We start from the raw sequence: 22,569 nt of genomic DNA, 5'->3' as shown, positions 1-22,569 counted from the left end.
GGAAGGAAAGAAGGAAGGAAGGAAAGAAGGAAGGAAAGAAGGAAGAGGGAGGGACGGAGGGAGGAAGAAAGCATGCAGATGTAGGAAAGAAGGAAAACAAGAAATACAGGGAAGATGATTAAAAATAGGAGAAGAGACAGAGACACACTCACATAGCAAAAACACAGCAAAAAGAAAATATTGACTGGTCTTCGCATCTTTGAATATTATTCAGGGCAAAGACTTGCTCCCTGCCTAAAGAAACTCCTAGGTAGGCAGGCGTCATCTTTTACCCCTCGCATGGTCTCCCACCATCGAGGGCTCTCCTCTGTCACCCCTGTGGGGCTGCTTCTGTCATCTCCTCTGCCCAGACCTTCTGCCCTGCTGGGCTCCCTCTGACATGCCTGGCACAGTTAGAGAAAGGGTTTCACCGCTCCTGGGTGCAGGAAGGGGTGGGGTGCACCATTTCTCCATGCCCATCTCCAGGCCCAGGTCCTCACCACACCCTGTGCCAAGCATTGCTACCGCTTCGCTAAGCCCAACTGCTGGCACAAACGTCTTTTTTCAAGGGCGTTGAGTAGCTCCAGCATCACCTACTGCCAATGACGCCTCGGGCTCCCTGGCTGACCCCTTTCACTCTGTCCACATCTCTCTCCAAATTTCTACCTTCATCCTCAGTTTTCCCCCTTATGTTAACACTTTCTGAGGTCCAGAAGCCTTCCGCTTTTGGAAAGTCCTTCTGCTTTCAAACACGATCCTTCCCGTATCTTTCCTTTGGTCTGTAGAGTAGGAAGCGCTCCATCAATTACTAAAATAAAAGGCATTATCATTGCTAATAAATGTTTATAATTGGATGAAGAATCATGACAAGTTATAAATTTTGCAAGTGTTATATTATGCAGTCCGCAACTAACACACCGTCCACAGAGACGCACCTCCCCTAGCCAAGAAGACCAACATTTTCCAAGGAGGTATTTGACTGTCTCCATCTTGGACGTTTGAAGTAGCAATTGAGTTGCAGAGCATACACTGATGCATGTTCCTTAGCAAAACTCAGCTAGTACAAACCAGACTCTTCTCCAGTACATCACCAGCATACCAACTGGGTTATCAAAGCCCTTCAGTACAGATATGGCAGTGGGGCAGCCAATGCACACTACGTTATCTCTGATGAGTCTGTAAAGTGTTGCTTGTTGAAGGGAAGGAGGGCGTCTGCCTCCAGCCCACCAGTAATGGAGCGTGTCTAAAGTGTCATTCCCTGGGAAGCGGTTGGTTACATCCACATATAAAATCTATATCTAAACCATTCTTTTATTTTTCTCCATGGCAGGAAAATGGGCAGAGGAAATATGGAGGCCCACCACCTGGCTGGGATGGCCCTCCACCAGAGAGAGGGTGCGAGATCTTTATTGGGAAACTGCCCCGAGACCTCTTTGAAGATGAACTTATACCACTGTGTGAAAAAGTAAGACTTTATGGCGGGTAGTTGTATTGCAGAGGTTAGCGATGATCAAAGCTTCATTTCGAGGTTGAACTGGAGATGATGGCCAGACTATTGGTGGACCTCCGATGTGATACAGTCAAGGAAGCACCCGGTCTTGTTTAAACACCTCCCATCTTGCTTTACAAAACTTTTTCTTTCTATTTGCAGATTGGGAAAATCTATGAAATGAGAATGATGATGGACTTTAATGGTAACAACAGGGGCTATGCCTTTGTGACCTTCTCAAATAAACAAGAGGCGAAGAATGCAATAAAGCAACTCAATAATTATGAAATTAGGTAAGTGTGGCAAACACCTTCACATCAACTTTAAATCATATATATTAATCTATTTTGTTGTGTAAGGCATATTTTGCCTTGCAGCCCAGAGGCAGGTTATTTAGATACCTAAGCTTTAAGAGTAAATCACCTCTTGTCTCCCTGTGCAGTCATTGCCTTATGCCATAGTACAAAGGCAGTATGTAGGACTCATCAGAGCCAAAATATTTTGCAGGAAATTTCTTACTTACAAAAAAAAAAATCTACCAGAACATTGGAAAAAATATTTTGCTTTGGATCAAATTAACTTTCGCCTAACCATTGCTGTTTATTTCATGTTCCCCTCTGGGCTGTTTTTTGTTGATTTATTCCTATTCACAGTCTCTCTCATGATCTATACTGCAGATATGTTCTGGGAGACAGAGCAATTGCAAAAAACAGTGAAATAGGATGGAAACCAATTGGCAAAACAGTGACATTTCCTAATAGATAGGAACAGAAAAAGCCCTCATGTTTGTGACTAAAAATTGGGAACAAAACACCCAGAAATCAACAACATATGGGCCCATCAACATGTTTTGTTTTGATTTCAACCACACTTTTTTTCCAGTTCAAAGTGGGATGAGTAGATGCCTTTGCTTAGAATCATTTAGAGATAAAACATTCTGGCAATTTTATGGCTTTCATTTTTGTTTTTAATAAAAAAAGACGGGTTGTGAATTGCTTTACTAGCAACCCTAAGGATGAGCAGGTCACAAGGCACACAGGGAGGGCTTGGAAACGTGATTTGTATCAGAGGTTGGAAGGTCTTAAAGATCCACCTCCATCCACCTCCACCTCCTCTGCTTACTTCCTGTGTTCCAAAGACTCCTCTAAAGAAGTTTTTAACTTCTCAAGACCTGCAAGAGGTACTTGGACCACGAAGAGGCGAGCAAAGTGCACGTAAGGAAGTTTTTATTTTGGGGTCTGCGCGACAGTTGGCATCAGTAAGCCCCCAAATGGTGTCTCTCATGACAAGGGCTTTTCTTTCCCCAAAACCTCAGTCGTGAGGCCCAATGGTGACTGGGAAGCTACAAGTCACTGGTGAACACAATGAATCCTGGCTTATACTGGTGGCAACACAAGAGTCACTGCTGTGACCACGGGTGGTAGGTACAGTTGCCCAGTGTCAGCCGTTTTTGCAAATAGCAAAAGGGAGAATCCCAAGAAACAAAAGCAAAATTTGGCTTTGGTTTCTCCCTGATCTCAAATCCTTCATTTCAACTGTGCTGCCTTACTTTGATGTCGAATTTAGCCGAGTGTCAGCCTTCACATTAGCTTTTGCATTGAGCAAAACCGCTTGAATATCCCAAACAACATATGCTGCAGGAGCAGAAGGCCTTGTGTTTGACCTTGTGTTTTGGGACAGGAGGGGGATTTTATTTTGACTTTTTCCTCTCTTTGAGAACTGATCCTGACTCCTGCCAAACCAGCAACGTTGTTTTTTCTCAGGAACGGGCGTCTCCTCGGAGTCTGTGCCAGCGTGGACAACTGCCGCCTGTTTGTGGGAGGGATCCCCAAAACGAAGAAGAGGGAGGAAATTTTAGCAGAGATGAAGAAAGTCACGGATGGAGTGGTGGACGTCATTGTCTACCCTAGTGCAGCCGATAAAACCAAAAACCGGGGTTTTGCATTTGTGGAGTATGAAAGCCATCGGGCAGCGGCCATGGCCAGGAGAAAATTGCTCCCAGGTTAGTACAGACGGTGAGGGTGGTAGGGATGGCTTCATCTCAGGGGTCACCTATGTGCGCGTTGCGCTGCAGTGAGACCGATGTCTCCAGAGAACCCAGGTACCCAAGGAAGCGTTTTTGCTGGGTTTTCTCCTCTCGGCTGCTAGAGACACGCAGGGCAAGGAGGGACCCCAACGCACCATGGCTGGCTGATGGAGTCACCCTGGCTCTGGGGTGTGGCGTGGGCAATTCACTACAGATCCTGAGGTAGCACCGTGCTCATTACATCCGTGCTCTTCGTTTAGGAGCTTGGATTTATTAAAAATACAGCTAGATGGATTTAGCTGTGTGTATCCGTACAGCTCTGTTGTAGAATACGTACTATCCTGTGGTTATCTTAGGTTATATATAAAATATAGCCTCAATTATGGCCTCTCGGAGACTCAGAAGAGCTCCTAAGAACATATTCAGTCTTGAGAATGTACTGAGGATGTTCCCAAAAATGGGTATTTTCCGTGTGGGAAGAAAACTTCAAATGAGGAATTGCTTTAGGATATAAACAATATAAAGAATAAGTCTTTGTAATTTAGCGCTGGGTGACATTCAAAGACCATTGTGAAGCAAAGAGAGGTTTGGCAGGTGTTAGATGAAGGAGTCACTTAACATTAAGTGTATTTGCAGTGATTTCACCAATTTTCTCATGCTTTCTTATGCTCGGCAGCTCCTGCACTGATTTGTCGAACCCAGCTCACTTGCTGGTGAAAGAATCCAATAAACCTTCTGTTTGGAGACTTGTTCATAACCCACCATCCTTCTTTCACTCTTTCTATACGACAGCCCATGAAACACCCCAAGTAATTTAAATCCTTTTTTCTTACTGTAAAAAAAATGCGCATGATTTCGAGCGCTGAATACGCTTAGCTATTGTGGGATATCTCACACTGGCTATTTTTCCTTTTATCCTGCATTCTCTGCATCAGTTTAGCATCTCCCTGATTGTGGGAGCACATTCAGCTGGTCTGTGCTTCAGCGCGACTTTTCCACGGTTTCTATATTGAGAAGGAAGGAAGGAGCAGGCACAGCCACAGCTGCCGACGGCAGCCTTGAGGGAGCAGAGCACTTGAAATTCTGAGCAAAGACAGCGAGACAGATGGAACGAGCACGTAGCCCTGAACAGACATGTGCAATGCGCTAGTGATTGCCAATTTAGAGACATCTCGGTAAACAGTTTGGGGAATTTCAAAGGCCCGAGGAGGAGCCAGAGTCTTCTGACGTTGCAAACGTACGAGAGGAACTTGAAAAAAGTTTCAAGCCAGAACTGAATGTTTGTCCAGCTGATGCATTGGATGAATGTGAGATTGAATATCGTTATCAAGATGCTTACTTTACTCTGAACCTCGCTGCTCTTTGAGGGAGCTTTGCAGAAAAGACAGAAAGGCTCAAAAAAGAAGATGCTTTTTATGAAAACTTTGTCTTGTCTCCTGGTTAAAAAAGAGGGTGGAGAAAGACTGGGTTTTAGCAAGAAGCTAGTGTAGGCACCAAGCTTAGCTCCTTGCTGCAAGTCAACCAGGTCATTATTTCCACTGTTAAACAGAAAATGGCAATTCAGAAAGGGGCACACGGCCTTTCATTTCAGCTGACTGCCGTTAGCAGCCATCTCTTTATTTCTGGTCAAGTCAGGCTGGGCAGTGTTGAATGCTGAACATCAGCCCAACCTCGCTCCACAAATCCTGGCTCATTCATGAGCCTTCCTAGCAGGGAGCAGCCTCTTTCCATCTAGTTTGTTAATTTTCACTTCCAATATAGAAAAACAGGTCTCCAAATTCTACCCTTGCCCTCTAATTTTCTCTATTTTGGGGCTCCCATCCCATCTTAGATGGGTTATCCAAGCGGAGATGCAAGATAGGATGCCTTCTTTTAGACCTCTCAAAAAATGTTTTGCAGGATTCTCATTTTCCCTCTGCCAGCATAGGCATCCCTGGGTTTCTTCCTGGTTTTAGCATAATTAAGGCCTCGGAGGACCCAATCTTCGTGTCATAAAGATCAGAGAGAAAGAAAGAAAAAACACAGAAAGACCACTTACTCTTTGGGGGACATTTGCAGAAGAAGCAGACATTTTATTTCATTATTTGAAAGGAATATCTAGCACTTACCATGCTGCTAAGACAAAAAATGATCCCTATTGGACATCCAAAGAACTTGCTGCTGGGCCAATTAAAATTGCTGGAGAAAAAGTGGGCCACAGATAGAGCACATGCAATGTGGGGCTCTGGATATTAGTGGGTGGCCAGATTTCAACCACTCCTGAAGAAAAAAGGGAGGGAGATCTGCCTGCAAGATGTGCAGAAGGGACAGGGAAGAAAAAGAGGAGGCAGGAGGAGAAGACTGTCTGGAGAAGACAGGAGGTGAAGAAACCATCACTACGTAGAGGTCCCTGTGCTTTACCTGGTGTCCTGCTGCTCATCACTGCGATTCCCACACCTTTGAGACAAGGCTGTGGCAGTCAGTTTTCGTTACATATTAAGCATCGCTAATTGACTAATCAATTACTTAACAGATTAGGTTACTCAATGCAAAGGATTATGGACGTCAGCGCGGTAACATGGCGTCAACATTGCTTTTAACTACCTCTTTATTTGGTCTTCTTTTTATTCTCTGCCCCTCAGCGGCTCAATCCATGTGTACAGAGCCCGTGGGCTTCTCCTCCACACCCACAGCGTGTTTTATGCCTCGTTACTTTTTGTATCCCTCCTTTCTACTACTTCAGCTGCAACTTCACCCAGCGGGGACCATACGACTTCAAATATTTGCACACAGAGACATCTTGCTTTTACTATTTCATTTCATCCCGCTGGGACTTCTGGATCCTTTTCCTATTATCTAGGGAATTAAACGTTTGCAGCGAAGAGGGATTTTTGTAAGTTCATTAAAATATTTCCCTTTAGAGAGCACTCCAGGGAATGCAGGCGTTAGTGAATCATGCCATATTTTCACTTCTTTCATCCTGGACCCTGCATTTCTGCAGGCATCTAAGGTATTAGTGGGAGCACGCTCAAAGTGTGACCGTCTGCTTTTGGAAATGAGTTAACGAAGCAGCCGTGCTTTGAGCTAGAAAGGCTTATTTCGGTCCCGTTTGTAGAATTGGCCTATTCTGCTGTTCATACTGCACGTGAAATAGGCTCTGAGCAGAAGTGAGAAGAACCAAAGCCTGTCTGACGCTGACCATGCCAATTCCTTTAAAGGAAGGATCCAGTTGTGGGGACACCCTATCGCTGTTGACTGGGCAGAACCCGAAGTGGAGGTGGATGAAGACACCATGTCATCAGTAAAAATTCTCTACGTGAGGAACCTCATGCTCTCGACCACCGAAGAGACCATAGAAAAGGAGTTCAACAACATCAAACCAGGTAGGAACCTATTGACACGGTAGCTCCTAAATAAGTACCGCTACTGCAAATGGAAATATTTCTCCATTCATAAAATGCCAAAGGAGGAGATAAAAATAACTGTTTTTCCACTGTAAAATGTTCATAAGTAATGCCACAAAAACCGTCATTAGGCTGAAGGCTCCCTTCCAACATGCACATCATGTCATCCCATTAAGGGCTGCTTAATTTCCAGCTAAGAACACTACTAACCTTTTTAGGATGATTGGCAACTGGAAGAGATCCAAAATGCTGCACGGGGATGCCTGTGTCATAAAAGTGATTTTTAATCATTTTAGTCTTTCTTAAAAAGAGAGAGTTGGTGAAACAGCTGGGTGATTTCAGCATTCTTCTTCTATGGCAAGGGATGACGATAGAAATACAGTGATTTAACACAAATGCTTTTTATCTGATCTATCTAAATTCTGAATTCTATCCTCTTCATCCAAAACCCCCCACATTCTTCTGTGAATTTGTGAATAATCAGTGCTTATCATTTAATGCAGAATATGACAGTATTCCTTTGTGGCATATATTACATGCACTTAAGGTAAGCTTTTTCAAAAAGCAAGTAGATTTGTTGGGAATAAAAGTCCTGCTGGCTTTCAAAGGAGATTTTACTTCTGAGTTGCTCCAGCTTGAGGAAATTCCACCCAAAAACAACAAAGTAAAAACAACCTCTTTCTGCAGCTCTCCAAGCCACACAGTCCATTAGGCATTAGCAACTTATGCTTGGCAATGTGAAATCGCCTTTCATCTTGTTCCTATTAACTTCCTTCTATTAATTTTTTAAAATACACTACAGAGCTTCATTTTTCTTTCACTAACTTTTCATTTCTGCTCTATACATTTCTTTTTCTGTACTAGGCTGCAATGCAAAGGTCTTTACGAGGTTTCCTTATGAGTCTTTCTGTCCTTCTAACGTTTCTGGCCAATACGTTTAGCCACCATCAAGCTGTTAGAGATCCCATTTTACCCCTGAATTAAATATGTATCATCCCACTCTCTTAACTGTTTCCTCCTTTTATTTACCCAGTTTTCTTCCTGAACATTGAACTGCTCGCACTCCCCAGAAACACATTTATGCCCTTTTGACACTTTGGTAACAGTCATCTGCTTTGCTCCTAAGACAAGTTTTCTAGTACAACACAGAAGAACTGTATCAGCTTTAATTTTCACTTTATCATTTTACTTCTTATGCTGGAGGTTCTTTTTATTTTTTTAAATGGACAGCTTTATTTATTGTGGATAAAATCAGGAACGCCTTTTTTAAAGCTGTGCCACGCTTTCAAAAAAATGTGCATCAGAGCAGCAAAACCTGAGCTTTGGGGAGAGCAAATGTAGTTTAAGTTGTAGTGAGATTACAATCAAAAAAGTCAGCAAGGATCTGAAATTATTCACTTCCCGTCTTGGTAATCTGCCTTATTCATTGTGCTGCATTTCAGTACTGCTTGCCTGAAGTCTACATTTGATCCAGGGCATTAAGAAGCTTTTTTGACAATAACAAGTCATCCAATAAAAAATAATCCTAACCAAAGGAATTACGATCCAGAGGTCCCCATGACAGAGCAATTACCACATCGCTATGGGCTCCATAGACACTACCAGGAATGCTGCTTATGCATCTCAAGTCGTAATATAGTACAAGTATCGCCCGTTAAATCTGTGCCAGATTCAGTGCCGGATGACTTCTATAGAGATCTGCATCACTTGTCTCACTGAAAAGCCCTACTCTTGCTACCTAGAGATTTTGGCAAAAATCCTTATCCCTGGCAAAGTTTCCAGCAGGAAGGTTGTGACCTCCAAATGTACCGAAGGGGACAAGTTTTCCCCCATGACATCACACGGACAGTCTCTCCGTGGAGGTGTCCTGAGGATGGGTATCACATTGCTCTGCCCCGGCAGAGGCAGAAGCAGGGAAGAGCAAGGATCAGTAACGCAGAGAGCTCTCGAGGAGGCAGGAGGGGGATTTTCAAAACACAGAGAGTTCATTAAAGCCTTGACTTGTAAACAAGGCATCAGCATATAACTCCCATAACTTTGAGCTTAGAAAATCACCCTCCGATCCCAGAAGGATGCAAAGTGCTACTTACAGTTCCGGTATCATTTCGAAGAGGTGCAGGCTGCTCAGGTTATAGGCTGGGACAGGCTTCATTTAGCCCGCTGGAGCTCCTAATGACTCCCCCTGAACTCCAAAGAAATATATTTTCTCCTGCAGTTACTTAAGTGAGCGCTTTTTGCGGCAGTATGACATCTCCCTGCGCACCTATTCAGCTTTAAAGGGTAAGAAGCCAACGGAAGAGTTGTTCAGCATCCCTTATTTCCAAAGGATATCTTTGGGGATGTTGCAGTCTCGGTGGCTGGGCTGGTTGATGATGTGCTTCCCAACCCACAGGAGTGGGGAAGATGAACAATTAGAGAAGAAAAGGTAGATGTCTAAAGCTTGTGACCACAGGCAATAGGAGCGGTGTGGTTATTTTGGAGACAAACTTGTTAGTGCTGAGTATCTCGGTGCCAAGAGGTTCCCAGCAGCAGAGCAGCTGGCAAGGGAAAGCTGTAGAGTATGGACATAGCAGAGAAGAACAAGAAGGCATTTACATCTGAATTTTTGTGGGTAATCACAAAGGTGTAGAAAGATTCAGGCTTGAGGCAGCAAGGTGGGGGTCTCCAGCCCAACCCCGCTCCCAGCAGGGCCAACGCCACAACTGCAGCAGGCTGATCGGGACCGTGTCCAGGCGAGTCGGGGCATCCCTGGGGATGGGGATCCCCCACCACCTGGGGCCCCATCCCAGGGACACCTCGCACGGGAAAGGCTGTTTCTGAGGGCCAGAGCTGCTGCCCCGTTGGTCCCAGCCCATCCCCATGTGTGGGGCTGCTCTGTCCCGGACAGGACTTGATGTTTGTTCTTGCTGAACGTCCTGAGTTGATGGTTAGGAGAAGAGCCTCCTTGTTTTACAGCAGAAGCATCAGCTTTCCTGATTAGCATGTACGACGCATCTACAAAACCATGGAGACGGCGACCGCACGGTGACATTACCTGTAGCTCACCAAATCCTGGGCTGCTGCGTGTCCTGCTCAGCCATCCTGGTCTCGGTGGTCTGTAGCAGAAGAGAGACACAAGACCAAAGGTAGCATCCAACAGAGCATTTTGGACAGGAGAAAACCACTCCAGTGTAGTGGGAAACTTACTGGTGTCTGACCTCAAGTATTTCTAGTGTTCCTTGAAATACTACAGCCTTTATATTTATTTTCCCATGACATATACATCCTAAGAGGTAAGAAGACACTGTCCTCTTGCTCTTTTACTCTTGGTCAGCCTTTGCTCTCCAAGGGCTCGTAACCCAACACAGTTGCTCTTTCAGATCTGTATTTTCCAACTAGTACCCATTTCCAACTAATATTCCAACATTTTCTGCAGGTGCAGTAGAGAGAGTAAAGAAAATTAGAGATTATGCCTTTGTGCACTTTAACAGAAGAGAAGATGCGGTTGAAGCTATGAAAGCCTTGAATGGGAAGGTAAAATTGCTGTAAATGCTAATTTGTGGGGCTTATGTGCAGTATATTATACGGAGCTGAAATAAAGCTGCCCAGTTTATTAGCTACAGAAACATCCTGAAGGTGTTAGCCCTATTTTCTCTTCGCAGGCTGCCTTTATACTCCTGAATTTGTTTTTTCAGCAACCCTGATGTACACAAACTGTTCATTTTAGCTTCTTGCTCCTTGCGTTCATGCCAAATGCTTGCCCAGCTCAGACCGTAGTTCACCCCTCAGAAAAAAAAAGCGGAGCAAAGCTGAAATGAGATCTAGCAAACGAGGGGTTACGGTTCCCTTGGCTCACGCTCACATCCTTGTTCCACGTCTGCCAACAAAAACACTCGCAGGGCAGCGTGTGAATGGCAAACCGGGACAAACAAGGTCAACCCAAAACATCTGCTCCAAATTCAGATGCGGATTTGCAAGGAGGTTGCTGTATTTAGTACTTCTTGCGCTGCATGTAATTCACGGCACTGTAATGCAAGAGCTGTTCCCAAAGAGGTGTTAACCCCGCTCCTATTTTTAGTGCTACTGCTATTCTCCATAGGAGCACGTATAATCTCCCTGACTTACGCGCTGCTTTGCAGGGAAGCGAAGCCTTTCGAAGGGTTCACAACCGTGCTAATTTGCTTAAGGAGCCTCTCCTGGCAGGGGTAGGGCTGGGTGCTCTCAACACGTTAAGCTTTCACCCAGCCAGTGCCTTCTTCCACCCGTGGGAGGGAGATTTTGACTTTTTTGGGTGTTTTCCTCCATCTTCCCATCCCATTAGCAAGCCATGTGGGGAAACTGCCTCCCTAGGCAGGATAACCCCCGTGCGCTTTGGAGACTTACGCGTGTGCTTCTCCCGTGCTCTCTCCCCACCACCCCTTCGTGAAGGTGCTGGACGGGTCCCCGATCGAGGTGACGTTAGCCAAACCCGTCGACAAAGACAGCTACGTCAGATACACCCGGGGCACAGGCGGCAGAGGCACCATGCTGCAAGGAGAATACACCTACGCCTTCGGACACGTGTACGACCCTGCCACCGCCTACCTGGGCGCCCCGGTTTTCTACGCACCCCAAGCCTACGCAGCCATCCCCAACCTCCACTTCCCCGCCACCAAGGGGCTCAGCAACAGGAGCATCATCCGGCCCCCGTCCATCCGAGGTAACTCCCGTCACGCCAATACTCAGCTTTATCAAAGTAACTCCTGCGGGGCTTGGGTGGCTGCTCCTAGACTCGTGTCGAGGGCGTTGACTTTGCCCTGGATGGTGGATCCCTTTCAGAGAGGGACGAAAAACACAGTTTTTAGGCTCTGTCCTTCCCAAATGCATAGTAATCTTCCAGCAGACTAAGCAGGGCATGAAAAAAATAACCATTTTCCCAGAGCAAGCCTGAAACAGCTTTCAGATTGCCCTACGTCCAGTGTAAAGAAACCACGAATCCTCCTGGTTTTGCCCCAGCAGGGAAGACCAAATAAAACCATTTTCCTTTCCCCTCTTCAGAGCCAACTCCCTCAACCAGCCACCAGCACAGCTCTCCGCTGTGTTTCCTCTTTGCTTTGAAGGTCACAGGGAAAGTTTTACCAGTCTTGTTTTTTTTCTGACCCAAAGCCACGGCCTTTCCCAGGGAGGTCACACTGCCCTGATGCGAGGTGGGGAACCAGCACTGAAATCAAGAAAGCCATTAATTGTGTGCTCTGGGAGATGGACTCCTTTTTGGGGGGGATCATTAACCTAATAATAAGCGGTCTGTGAAAACAGAGAGTATTTCTGAAAGCTGCTGAGGCTCTGCCTTTGATCCTGGGACCAAATCAAATCCCCACGCTCAGGTACTCCCCCTACGAAATATCTTTGCAGGCATTGTTTGGTAAGTGCAGAAGTACGCTTAGGGGCTAGCAAAAAAAAACCAACCCAAAAACCTGCCCATTTGATCTTCCTTCCGAAGATGACACCTGTGGCAGTCAGCTTGTGTCCCCAAGCCCGTGGCCAGGTCCCACGGCAGGCTGGGACCCCACGGGGCAGCCCGGTAGGGCTGGCAAGGACCACACAAGCCAATTTTTCCCCCTTGCCAAGGAAGGGGACAGGGGAGCAGGAATTTCCTCTGCTGCCCCCCATGTTTTTGCTCGCAGAGGTGAGACCAGCTTCTATGAAGGTTGCATTGGGAAAGGTGCAGATGTGATAACCCACCAGCCCTCTCTTGCCTTGCAGTCTCCCCAGACTCCCAAGTAGGGCTCCCCGAGCAAAAACAAGCATAATGGGGAAAAATAAAGGGAATTTCGTTCATATAAGCAAGGGATTGTATAAACTCCGAATTCTTCATGAAAGTGAAATTACACTGGTGGGTAGCAAATGGTACCAGCTGTCCCCTCTCTGCCTTTGAACTACAAATCTAGTTAGAAAGGTGTCACGAAGTCAAAACTGACCAGAGAAGATGGAAACTGGGTCAGAATGAAGCAGGGCTTCCCCCGAAAAACCTCACCCATGCAAGCATACGAGCCCAAAAAGAAAGGGCGTCAATGCCGAGCCTGGGTTATCCCAGCAACAGGCTTCGGGGGGCTCCTGCCCACCTTCTACCCAAACCCAGCGAATGGGGCTAACTTTTCCATTTCAGCGAGAATCAGGGTAATTTTTCCGGCGATTTGATTCAGTTTAATGCCTTCTTACATTCCTAGAAATTTACATGAATGTACCTGTAGGGGCTGCGGGAGTTAGAGGACTGGGAGGTCGCGGCTACCTGGCGTACACGGGCCTGGGGCGCGGATACCAGCTCAAAGGAGAAAAGAGGGGAGAGGATAAACTCTACGACCTCTTGCCAGGAATGGAGCTCACGCCGATGAACCATGTCACGCTAAAGCCCCAAGGGATCAAACTCGCTCCTCAGGTACGTGCGCGAAAAAGAGAGGCAATATCCCGGCCAGAGGTTGTCTTTGCCCAAAATGCTTTTGGGAAAACGGCCCCCTGCTTGAATCTGCGCTGGGGACTGATACCTAAATCCATTCTTGCATCTCAAAAGACATTAAGAAAAATAGAATACCACTAGTTGCATCTTGCAATATCCACTCGCCTCGCTGGAGAACAGCGAGCGCTCTCCCTCGGCGGAAAGTTTTCATAAACACCCATGGGTGTAAGACGAAATCCAGCTATGGCTGTCGTTCCATAAAAGCACTGAGGGTAAAGAAATTCTCACCCAAAATGGGTTTGATAAACAGGATGCATCGCTTCACCAAGGAACGAATGCGCATATATAGAAAAATAATGTACGTTTTAAAATCATTTATGGGGAAAGAGGTGTTGACTGCCTGCACAACCCGCCCGGCGCAGGAACTCTGGTTGCTCACGGAGGCTTCTGATGTGGTTGTACGTGCGGGACTGGGATCCAGACGGACGGGTGGGGGCTGAGGAGAACAAACCCAGAACAAATTCCCTGAGTTTCTGAGGGTCCAGCTCTCACGGCAACTCCTTTTCCTTACATCATCCAAAGCAACATGAGGCACTAACTTCACCCTGAACTTTGAAGCACATCTTTGCCTATTAACAATTCAATTGCCACAGCATCTGGTTTGCCAAAGTCTATGAAAACATCCTTTTCTCCCCCAGAAAACTGGAAAGTGGGTTTTTTCCCCCCTTGCAAAATTTCACAGTCCCCTTATTCTAATTTATCAGCGTGTAAATAGCCTGAGTGGTGCTGCACTGCCTTAGGGCAGGTGAAATTCATTTTTTCCTCTTCCCATGTATTTCAAATTGTGCAGTAACAGCGCCAGGCACTTGCAACACTAGTTTTTTGGGGCACATTTTCCCATCAGCTGAGCTCCTTAATCCCCCCACCGCTACTATTTCACAACAGCAGGTCTTAAACAGCTGCAGCTTGCTTCATGACAGCTCATTAATAGGACAGCCTCATTAATACTTGTCGACTTGGTTAGCCTCTCCCATCCACTGCAACAAGACCGTTCCAACAGCATCTTTGAACGATGGATTTCATTCCCGCTGCCTAGTTGGGATGCTCGGTGTTAATAAGTAGATCTGCCTTGTTGAAGATTTAAATGTTGATGTAAAATTATAAGCCTGACATCCATATACAGGCATTGGGACAGCAGGGAACAAGTGTTGCCCTGGTCAAGAAATGTAATGAACTAGTTTATTTACACTACAAAGTGCTAAACTTCTGTTGGAGCTACAAAATTAAAAGCAGCACTGACGTTTAAATTTTACATTTTAATTTTAAATAAAATTAAGTGTAAATTTTAAATAAGGTACACCACAGAAAGACACAGGTTGGAGGCACCCGGGGTCCCTGGTCCGACCCATCTGGCAGGATGGCCAATGTCGCAAAGCCCCAAGACCCAACATCTCCTCAGCTGAGCGTCAGGTCTGGTGGAGCTCCTTGAAAAAAAAATAACTGGTCCGAGCACCGCTCACAGGCAGGCACGGGAACACCCCGCTGTGTTCAAACCCATTTGGGACAGCACATACCCAGTGGGTTAAAAAAAAAAGAAATACAAAGCCAAAGCAAGAGCATTTCTGGACAGCGATTCCCAATTACCATGGAATAAGCTGTGCTAAGGCTGGGGCAAATGTGGTTCAGCATTTCTCTTTCAAACTAGAAGCAGAACTCGCCTATTGAAGCCTGTATAATTAATTGGATGGGAACACAGCCTTTTTTCTTTTTTCTTTTTTTTTTTTTTTTAAAAAAAAGACGGCTATTTGGACTTTTCATGCACTGTAACCCACTAAGCCAGGGAGGCAACAGAGCAGTGAAGATGAATGCAACCCTAGGGTTTTAGCACTGTTAAATAGAAGTGCATAGATAGAATTTCTGGGGAGAATTCAAAGAAAACCACACCGATAACAGAATAAAACAGCTGATCAGCAAAAGGACAAAGATATCTGATTTAACGGGGTAATAATTAACTTCAGGAATTAAACAGATTTTTAAAATATAAAACGTTTAGATGAATCTTATACTTCAAGGTGAACGTGGTATCCTGCCTGCCATTTATTTTATATTTTTTTTGGCTAAGCCTTGAGGAAGCTGCCGCAACACCCCTGAAAACCCTTTGGAGGGAAGGAAGCTGACCAGCGCAGGGGCTGGAGCTGGGCGAGAAGGCTGCTGCGCAGCAATTAACCCGAGCAAAAATCCCTTTTCTCCCTTCTAGATCTTAGAAGAAATCTGCCAGAAAAACAACTGGGGACAGCCTGTTTACCAGCTCCACTCTGCAATTGGCCAAGACCAAAGACAGCTCTTCCTATACAAAATCACCATCCCTGCCCTTGCCAGCCAGAACCCCACCATGTACGTAACTATTTGAGGTTTTCTGGGGTTCAGGATATTTTTTTTTTTTTTAAATGGCATTTTATCTAGCATCTGTCCTCAAAATACAATTGCACAGGTCTCTATTTCCTTTTTTTAAAATATGTATTAGGGGGAAAAACATCCACAAACTAAAATAGACTGATAGTGATATCTGCCGTGCTTGGTGCTCTCTCTCTGGTGGTGCAAAGACTACAGAAAGCCAGAAATAATCAGGCAAAAGAGAGCTTTTTAGTACAAAAATAAAGCATACGATAGCTCTTGTGGGAAAAAGAAAGCAGCTTGAAGGAACATGCTGATAATTCGGCTCTAAATACGATTCTAAACATTTCTGACCTAAAACATTGTTTGCTGTGTATTTTAAAGAAAAACCCAGACTGCAGCAGGCTTTCTTTTGGACTGAAAATGCACAACATGCTCTGAAAGGATGTTGTGTCCAAAATGAGACCCAGGGCCGATAAACTCAGCAAAGAAACCGGACTACTACGAGGAGAGTACTTTTGTTAATGCATCAGCACAGTAAAATAATGTTCTCATTTCATATGTGGGATGATGCCGTCTATGAGCGGATCAAAACATCTTGCAGGAAAGTCCTAGAGGGAAAAAAAAAAAAACAACGAGCTAACATTTTGCTGTACTCACAGACATCCCTTCACACCACCCAAGCTCAGTGCCTATATCGATGAAGCCAAAACTTACGCCGCAGAATACACCCTTCAGACGCTGGGGATTCCCACGGAGGGAGCAGAGGTGCCTCCTGCAGTGCCAGCTTTTCCAGGTATGGGAAGGTCTGTACGGCAAAGGTCTCCTGGAATATTATTTTTCCTGCTGCTTCCTCGTGGATGTCAAGAATGAACCTGGTTTTGGCCACTGAGGACAGACCTGGCTGTGCTCCCCCACACGCCCCTACCTTGACTCGTGTTACTCGTGTGTATGACACCTTTATTGCCTATATAGTAATTTTTCTTTATATCACCCAAATGACGGTGTACATACCATAGAGCAACTCAGGCTGGAGGCACCGGGGTGGGGGGATCTCTGGTCCGACCCCGCTCCCAACAGGGTCAATGCCGCAGGTGCAGCAGGTTGCTTGGGGCTGTGACCAGGGTTGGGAATCCCCCACCGCTCGGGGCCCCGTCCCAGGTACGCACCTCCCCTCCACTCCTTCCAGTTTGTGGATGCCTCCCTTCAACTGGGAGCCCCAGATAGGATGCAGGATCCAGAATTGGCGTCCTCGGTGCCACATCTGGGATGAGTCCCCTCCCTGGACCTGCTGGCTGGCCGATGCCACCCAGTATGGAGTAGATCTTTCTGACTGCAGAAATGCACGATTGATTGATTCATGGTCTATCCGTCCTCCCCCAGCACCCCCAGCTCCTTTTGAACCAACGCTTTTGATTTCATCCACCGAAGAAATGACGCAACCGTGAAAGTTAGGATCTGATCCCAGCTCTCACACCCCCACTGGAAGGTTTTTTTTTCCAGTTTGGGAATTCATACTCAACAGCTCTTGCAACTGCCCAAAACAATTTGGGAAGCCATGGAAAACACAGGCTGGGAGCAGGAATCCAGCTCAAGGCATTACATTTACTGTGCTCTCCAGCATGACGGTTTTTCTGATGTAGGGGGAGCAACGCATGCCAAACTGCACATGAGGAATGCATTAGTCAGTACTACTGAGTTGTTTAGAGTGTCTCAAGGATGGATTTAAAAAAAAAAAACAAAAATCTATCCGGCTTCCTGCCACAGGAGTCCGCAAAAGCCACAGAAAAATCAATTTGTCTGGGCTTGTGCAGGCTTCCGCAGGGTGGAAACCAAATGGGCTCTTTATTGAATTCAGTCTCCACTTACTGTTAATTATAATCTCTCCTTTTTCTTTCATCCACCCTTATTTATTTGTCTTGGAAACTCAACAAATTGACATACATTAAAGTTTCTGCTTGCGACACACACCGGCCCTTGGTCAGGGGTTGCCGAAGCCCAGCTCAGGCCAGGCCAGGCAGCAGCTCATTTCTCTTACGATGGTGGCAGATACGCTTTACATGACAGATTTCTCAATTCCTCATCGAAACGTTGCACCTCGCCTTGCTGATGCGAAGAAGATACTTTGAGCAGCCACAATACTCAAATTATAGCGAATTTCTCATGTTTTCCCCTAAGGTAACACTTTTAACAAGGCAACGTGTTCTGAGCATCTCCATTCCCCGCACCGAGAGGACCTCGGCTCTGACTGACCTTGAGTTGATCCCATTGCCCAGCTGGTCGGTCGGAGATTTTGGACCCTGGGAAATGTAGTTTGGCAGCAGAGCCCGGTCCAGCAGAGCCAATGGGTACCCCGGATACCCAAATTTGGGCTTTGTCTTGAGTCTTTCACAATAAAATATTGTGGTCTGGTCGACAAGCTGCTATACCCTGCTTTCAGACAAACCATCCCTAAACGATGTTTGTTTTCCCAGTGATTCATTTTAAATCAGCAAAGTTAACATTTTCCCATGGAAAATTTTGAAGTGTTGAAACCACATTTTCCATTAGAAACTGATGGGAAAAAAAATCCAGTTTACTAAATATTTTCTCCCTAATATCGCATAGGGGGAGTTTCCCTCCTCTCTAAGGCGGCTGTCCTGAATTGCACATATTTTGACTGTGAAGGGTATCAGAGCCATATTTTCCCTATGAAACCTGCCCAGATTTCCCCTATATTACTTCATTTTCTTGCCCTCTTCATGTCATGTGTGGCAGGACGTGTACAGAGCACCATTAACACTCTCTCAGCTCAGAAATAATTGAAGCCTAAAGAAAAAATACTCAACAGAGAGGGGCATTTTTCAAGCAGCGTGTTTAACAAATAATAGGTGAGAAGATGCATTAATTTTCCAGCTTTTTTTTATTACCTTTAACGTGGAGAAAAAACATGCCAGAAGTGACCTATTTAATTTAATTAGGTTATTGCCATTAACAAACTCATTGCTCCCTATGTCATACCCATCGACAGCAAAGTCTTCCCATCAAAAACTACCAGGCGATGGACATCTTTTCATTAACCTGTATTTTTTTTCCCCTCCTTTCCCCTGCAGGATATACGATTGCTAACGCAGCCGCAACCGTCACAGCCACTCAGCTCAAACAAGCGGTGACTATGGGACAAGATTTAGCGACGTACGCAGCCTACGAAGCCTACCCGGCCTTCGCAGTCGCTGCACGCAGCGATGGCTACGGAGCATTTTAATCCTGTCTTTAATAGAGTTCCCTTAAGTCGAGCACAGGCATGGGGGAAAAAAAAAAAAAATCTCAGTCTGGTAATTCTTACACCTTCATGATTTTAAACTAGTCTGTCGCCTAAAGTTAAATTTTAGTTGGAGTTTCATTCTTGTAGTTCTTTAGTTTCATAACAGGATATTAGGGGGGGGGAAAGGAGAAATAAAAAAAATTCGCTCAAAATCAGATTTTCACACTAGAAAGAAAAATCTCAGCCCAGAAAATGAGTGGTTCTCCGGTGTGTCTATATACATACATATATATATATATATATGTTGTATATACATACACACCATTGTGTGTGTGTTTACAAGCACCAACCTGTGCTGAAAACAGTTGGTCCCGTGGACATTGTGACATGGGGCCGGGGAATGATGGGGCATCTCCAGCAAGCCCCTCCGTGCCTCAGGACTTCTCCTTCGTTCACCCCAAAATTTCTCAAGCCAGGCAGAGCAGCGGGTGGAACGAAAAGCTGCCCTTTGGCCACGCGGAGGTCTCCGGTTTGCCTCTTACTGCCTCCGAGCATCCCATACCACCAGCGCCGTGGGGATGTGTTCAGGCATCTCAAGCGTCTTTTAAATTCATTCTGGCACAGCCAAGGAAAAAAGATGTTTATCGTCAATGTGTCTGCCCAGCCTAACAGGCTGGTTTGCGTGCTCTTGAATGCTAATTTGATTTTTAAAGCAGGAAGCAAGCTTTCAGCGGAGTTTTCCCTCTTTGCTACTTCGCAGCCATACCTACAAGTCACAAAAAAGCAAATAACGGCGTATTTTTTTCCACCTCCCATCAAATGGCACATTCAGTGAAAGATAGTAAAACTTTTAGGACTATTAAGGTTGAGGACCAGAAAAGTGCTATTCATTAGGGCCAATTCTCTACTTAATTAGAGCACAAGAGCTCACAGCCATGGCCCAGTAATAACAGGCACCTCTACAGGAATAAAATTATATACAAGGAACCTTTTTGACAGGATGGAAGGAGCCCTGCCTGGCTATCAACGCTGCTTTACAGATTAAAGCAAGGCTGCTGGCTGCTGCAATTCCTGCAAAAATTGATTTAGTGGAAGGGGGTTCACGTCAAGAGTAAAGGCGTCTCTTGTTTTGGAGAGCACCGCTGTTGGGGGTGTGTTTGGGGATGCTGAGAGCACCCTTCGGTTTACAGTAGGAAGGCATCCATTTATTTTTGCCATCAGATTGAGGCAGGAGTAACAATGCTCTAGAGATATAGGAGAAACCCAGTGTTAGATAACTACAGCAGACAAGTTAATCCTATATAATACGTCCCGTACAGTAATGCACACTGTGAAAACTTGAATCTGCTTAGTCTAGGACTAAAAAAAAAACCTTTTGGGGGGAGAATTTACAACCGGGTTGACGACGCCCATTGATTCCACAGATAAAGCCCCAAATTTTTCATCTGGTCTAGATGCTGTGATGTGGCACGGTACAAGCCGTTTCAAGCGGAGCTTTTCCCGTGCATTCCCAAAGCTGTACAAAGCACGATGGTCTGTGACAAGGTGTTGACTACCAGGAGCTAAGTGTTTTCTATTCTCATGCTTCTGCTGACTCAATTTCACTAGGAATGGAACAAAACCAGATAAGCTGTATAGTTTGCGGTCCTATTAGACCCTTTCTATTTATAAAGTAGCTCGTTAGGGTCATCCTAAAGGTATTACAAGCCCTCTGTGGCTGCCCTTTGGCACGCTTGGCTTTGCAGAAAATGACAAACCTGTTCACAGAGGGCGAGATAACCGAGAGTGTTATGGGTACCGTGGCTTTATTTTCTCTTCTGTCTTTGTCTTTTTAGTCGTGTTTGACTGCCAACGAGTAACATAACCATGCGTCTCTCTCTCTCTAAAAGACTACCGTTGGCAGAAAGTGTTTCTCACTTTCCATGTTCAGTAACTTTAGTCTGCTTTTTCAGCTATTTATATAAGTTCAGAAAGATGTCAAAGAAAAGGGCAAGAAGCAGTATTAAAAAGTGTGTGCATGAAGCACTTATTTTTGTACGCGTAGTACAATATTTGTATAGAGTTTTAACACTATGAAGTGTAGCGAAAAATCACACTATCCATTTACTGGAGGACAATCATGTGTGTTTAAACAGAATGAAGTGAAAATGGCATCTCAATCATCCGTTACAAGGAAATTATAACCGGGATTAAATTCTGTGAAGCAAGTCTGTAATTCTAGAGTAATCCAAGGACGTTAACTGGACTTTGAAATATCATTAAAACTTTTTAAACCAATGTACATGCCTCAGTCCTTTTGTACTCCAAGTTTCACCTGGAAGGGTCATCCCGTGCATGGTAAATAAAAGCACACTTTGCTCTGTAAGGATCGATTTGAGGCAAGGTCACAAGCTGCTCGGCAATACCGAGAGTGTTTTCAACACGCACTTTGGTGACACTTGGCATGCACACGCAGCAGAAAATCAGCAGTGTTATACTTCTGCACTTTTAAGTAAAAAATCAAGGGGTTAGGGTCTTTCTCCACCACCTCTTTGGCCAATATTTATTTATCTGTCAACACTGCAGGAATCACTTTTGCTATAAATTTATTACAGTGGTAATACCTTTGTTCCTTACCTGATCCCAATGGAGATGTCTCGGGGGTGATAGCGAGACAGCAACGTGCAAAAATAAGGGGGTAGGTGGGGTGATATGCGATTTAGGGCTGTGAGGGATTGGTCCGACCTCCGGAAGAGCCTGTTGCCAGGTCACCGATAGGTAAATCAGCTACAGCCTTGGTCGTTTTACGAAGATGAGGACCTCCTACTTGGAAGACCACCACAGCTAAATGACTGAGCAATAACAATTCCTGCTTCCACGCCCAGTACAAGGGGTTCTGGTTTTGTACCTTTCCAGAGAGGTCCTGAGCCCAAGAAATGGGGGGAAGATCCGGTAGCTTGCTACTAGGTAGCACATAGCACCCGACCAATGGCCTCCCTACCAAGCCAAAAGAGATTTCACCAAAATAGCTTGACATTGTTCTTACAGACTTACAAAGAGGTCAGCTGTATTCTGGGCTTTGGCAAGAACAGCAGCTCTGCCAGCTCTATTATTTTACCTCATTAGCTTTTCCTGATGTCCTGCTTTCGTTTTCTTTGAAATCAGGGCAATGGCAGAATTTGCTTTTGTGCTTTAACTTTTCCCTTCTCGGAGAACCGAGATTCTCTCTTTGCTCAGCAGCAGGTGGCTGATCAATTTTGGAGAGCAAGAATGACTTTTCAGGAAATCTGAAACCCACAACCCGATTTAAAAAACATTATTTCCCATTTGTAAAGATGTGGGTTCCCAGTGGATAGCAAGACAAAGCCAAAAACCATATCCGTCCTCCACGAACAAGTCTAAGACATGTTTGAGCCGTAAGTAATAAGATCAATGGCCCAGAAAAATCAGCAGATGGCCACCCCTTTGGCTGCTTGCAGGGCAGGAGGTACAAAAACTGCATTGTCCTTCTCCCTTCTTCCAGCCAGCCCTTTCCTGGAGGTCTCTACAGCACAGGGCCTCACATTTGAGGTGCAAAGCGCGAATAAAACATGTCTGAGGATTACACAACAACTCCCCCTTTGGAGCTGGATAGACCCTGAAACATCGCACCTGGAAACTATC

At 45.3% G+C, this 22,569-nt stretch overlaps 1 protein-coding gene across 2 annotated transcripts in view; it reads left to right on the top strand.

Moving 5' to 3' along the window:
- Positions 1 to 19,101, top strand: part of A1CF (APOBEC1 complementation factor) — a 21,622-nt gene extending 2,521 nt beyond the window's left edge. Inside the window, exons 2-11 of one of the 2 annotated variants that reach the window (XM_009573697.1) lie at positions 1,310 to 1,444; positions 1,631 to 1,761; positions 3,232 to 3,470; positions 6,692 to 6,856; positions 10,293 to 10,390; positions 11,285 to 11,555; positions 13,087 to 13,271; positions 15,547 to 15,683; positions 16,346 to 16,479; positions 18,776 to 19,101. In XM_009573697.1, the coding sequence (XP_009571992.1) occupies positions 1,310 to 1,444; positions 1,631 to 1,761; positions 3,232 to 3,470; positions 6,692 to 6,856; positions 10,293 to 10,390; positions 11,285 to 11,555; positions 13,087 to 13,271; positions 15,547 to 15,683; positions 16,346 to 16,479; positions 18,776 to 18,927 (1,647 nt within the window). In that variant the 3' untranslated portion in view covers positions 18,928 to 19,101. Of the gene's footprint in view, positions 1 to 1,309; positions 1,445 to 1,630; positions 1,762 to 3,231; positions 3,471 to 6,691; positions 6,857 to 10,292; positions 10,391 to 11,284; positions 11,556 to 13,062; positions 13,272 to 15,546; positions 15,684 to 16,345; positions 16,480 to 18,775 lie in introns of both variants that reach the window. The other variant, XM_009573696.1, reaches the window with a different exon arrangement.
- The last annotated feature ends 3,468 nt before the right edge of the window (positions 19,102 to 22,569 follow it).

This window comes from Fulmarus glacialis, unplaced genomic scaffold (assembly GCF_000690835.1).
Source record: "Fulmarus glacialis isolate BGI_N327 unplaced genomic scaffold, ASM69083v1 scaffold553, whole genome shotgun sequence".
Lineage (NCBI taxonomy): Eukaryota > Metazoa > Chordata > Aves > Procellariiformes > Procellariidae > Fulmarus > Fulmarus glacialis.
Note: the sequence above shows the minus strand (reverse complement) of the source record. Positions and strands in the feature narration are given on the sequence as shown.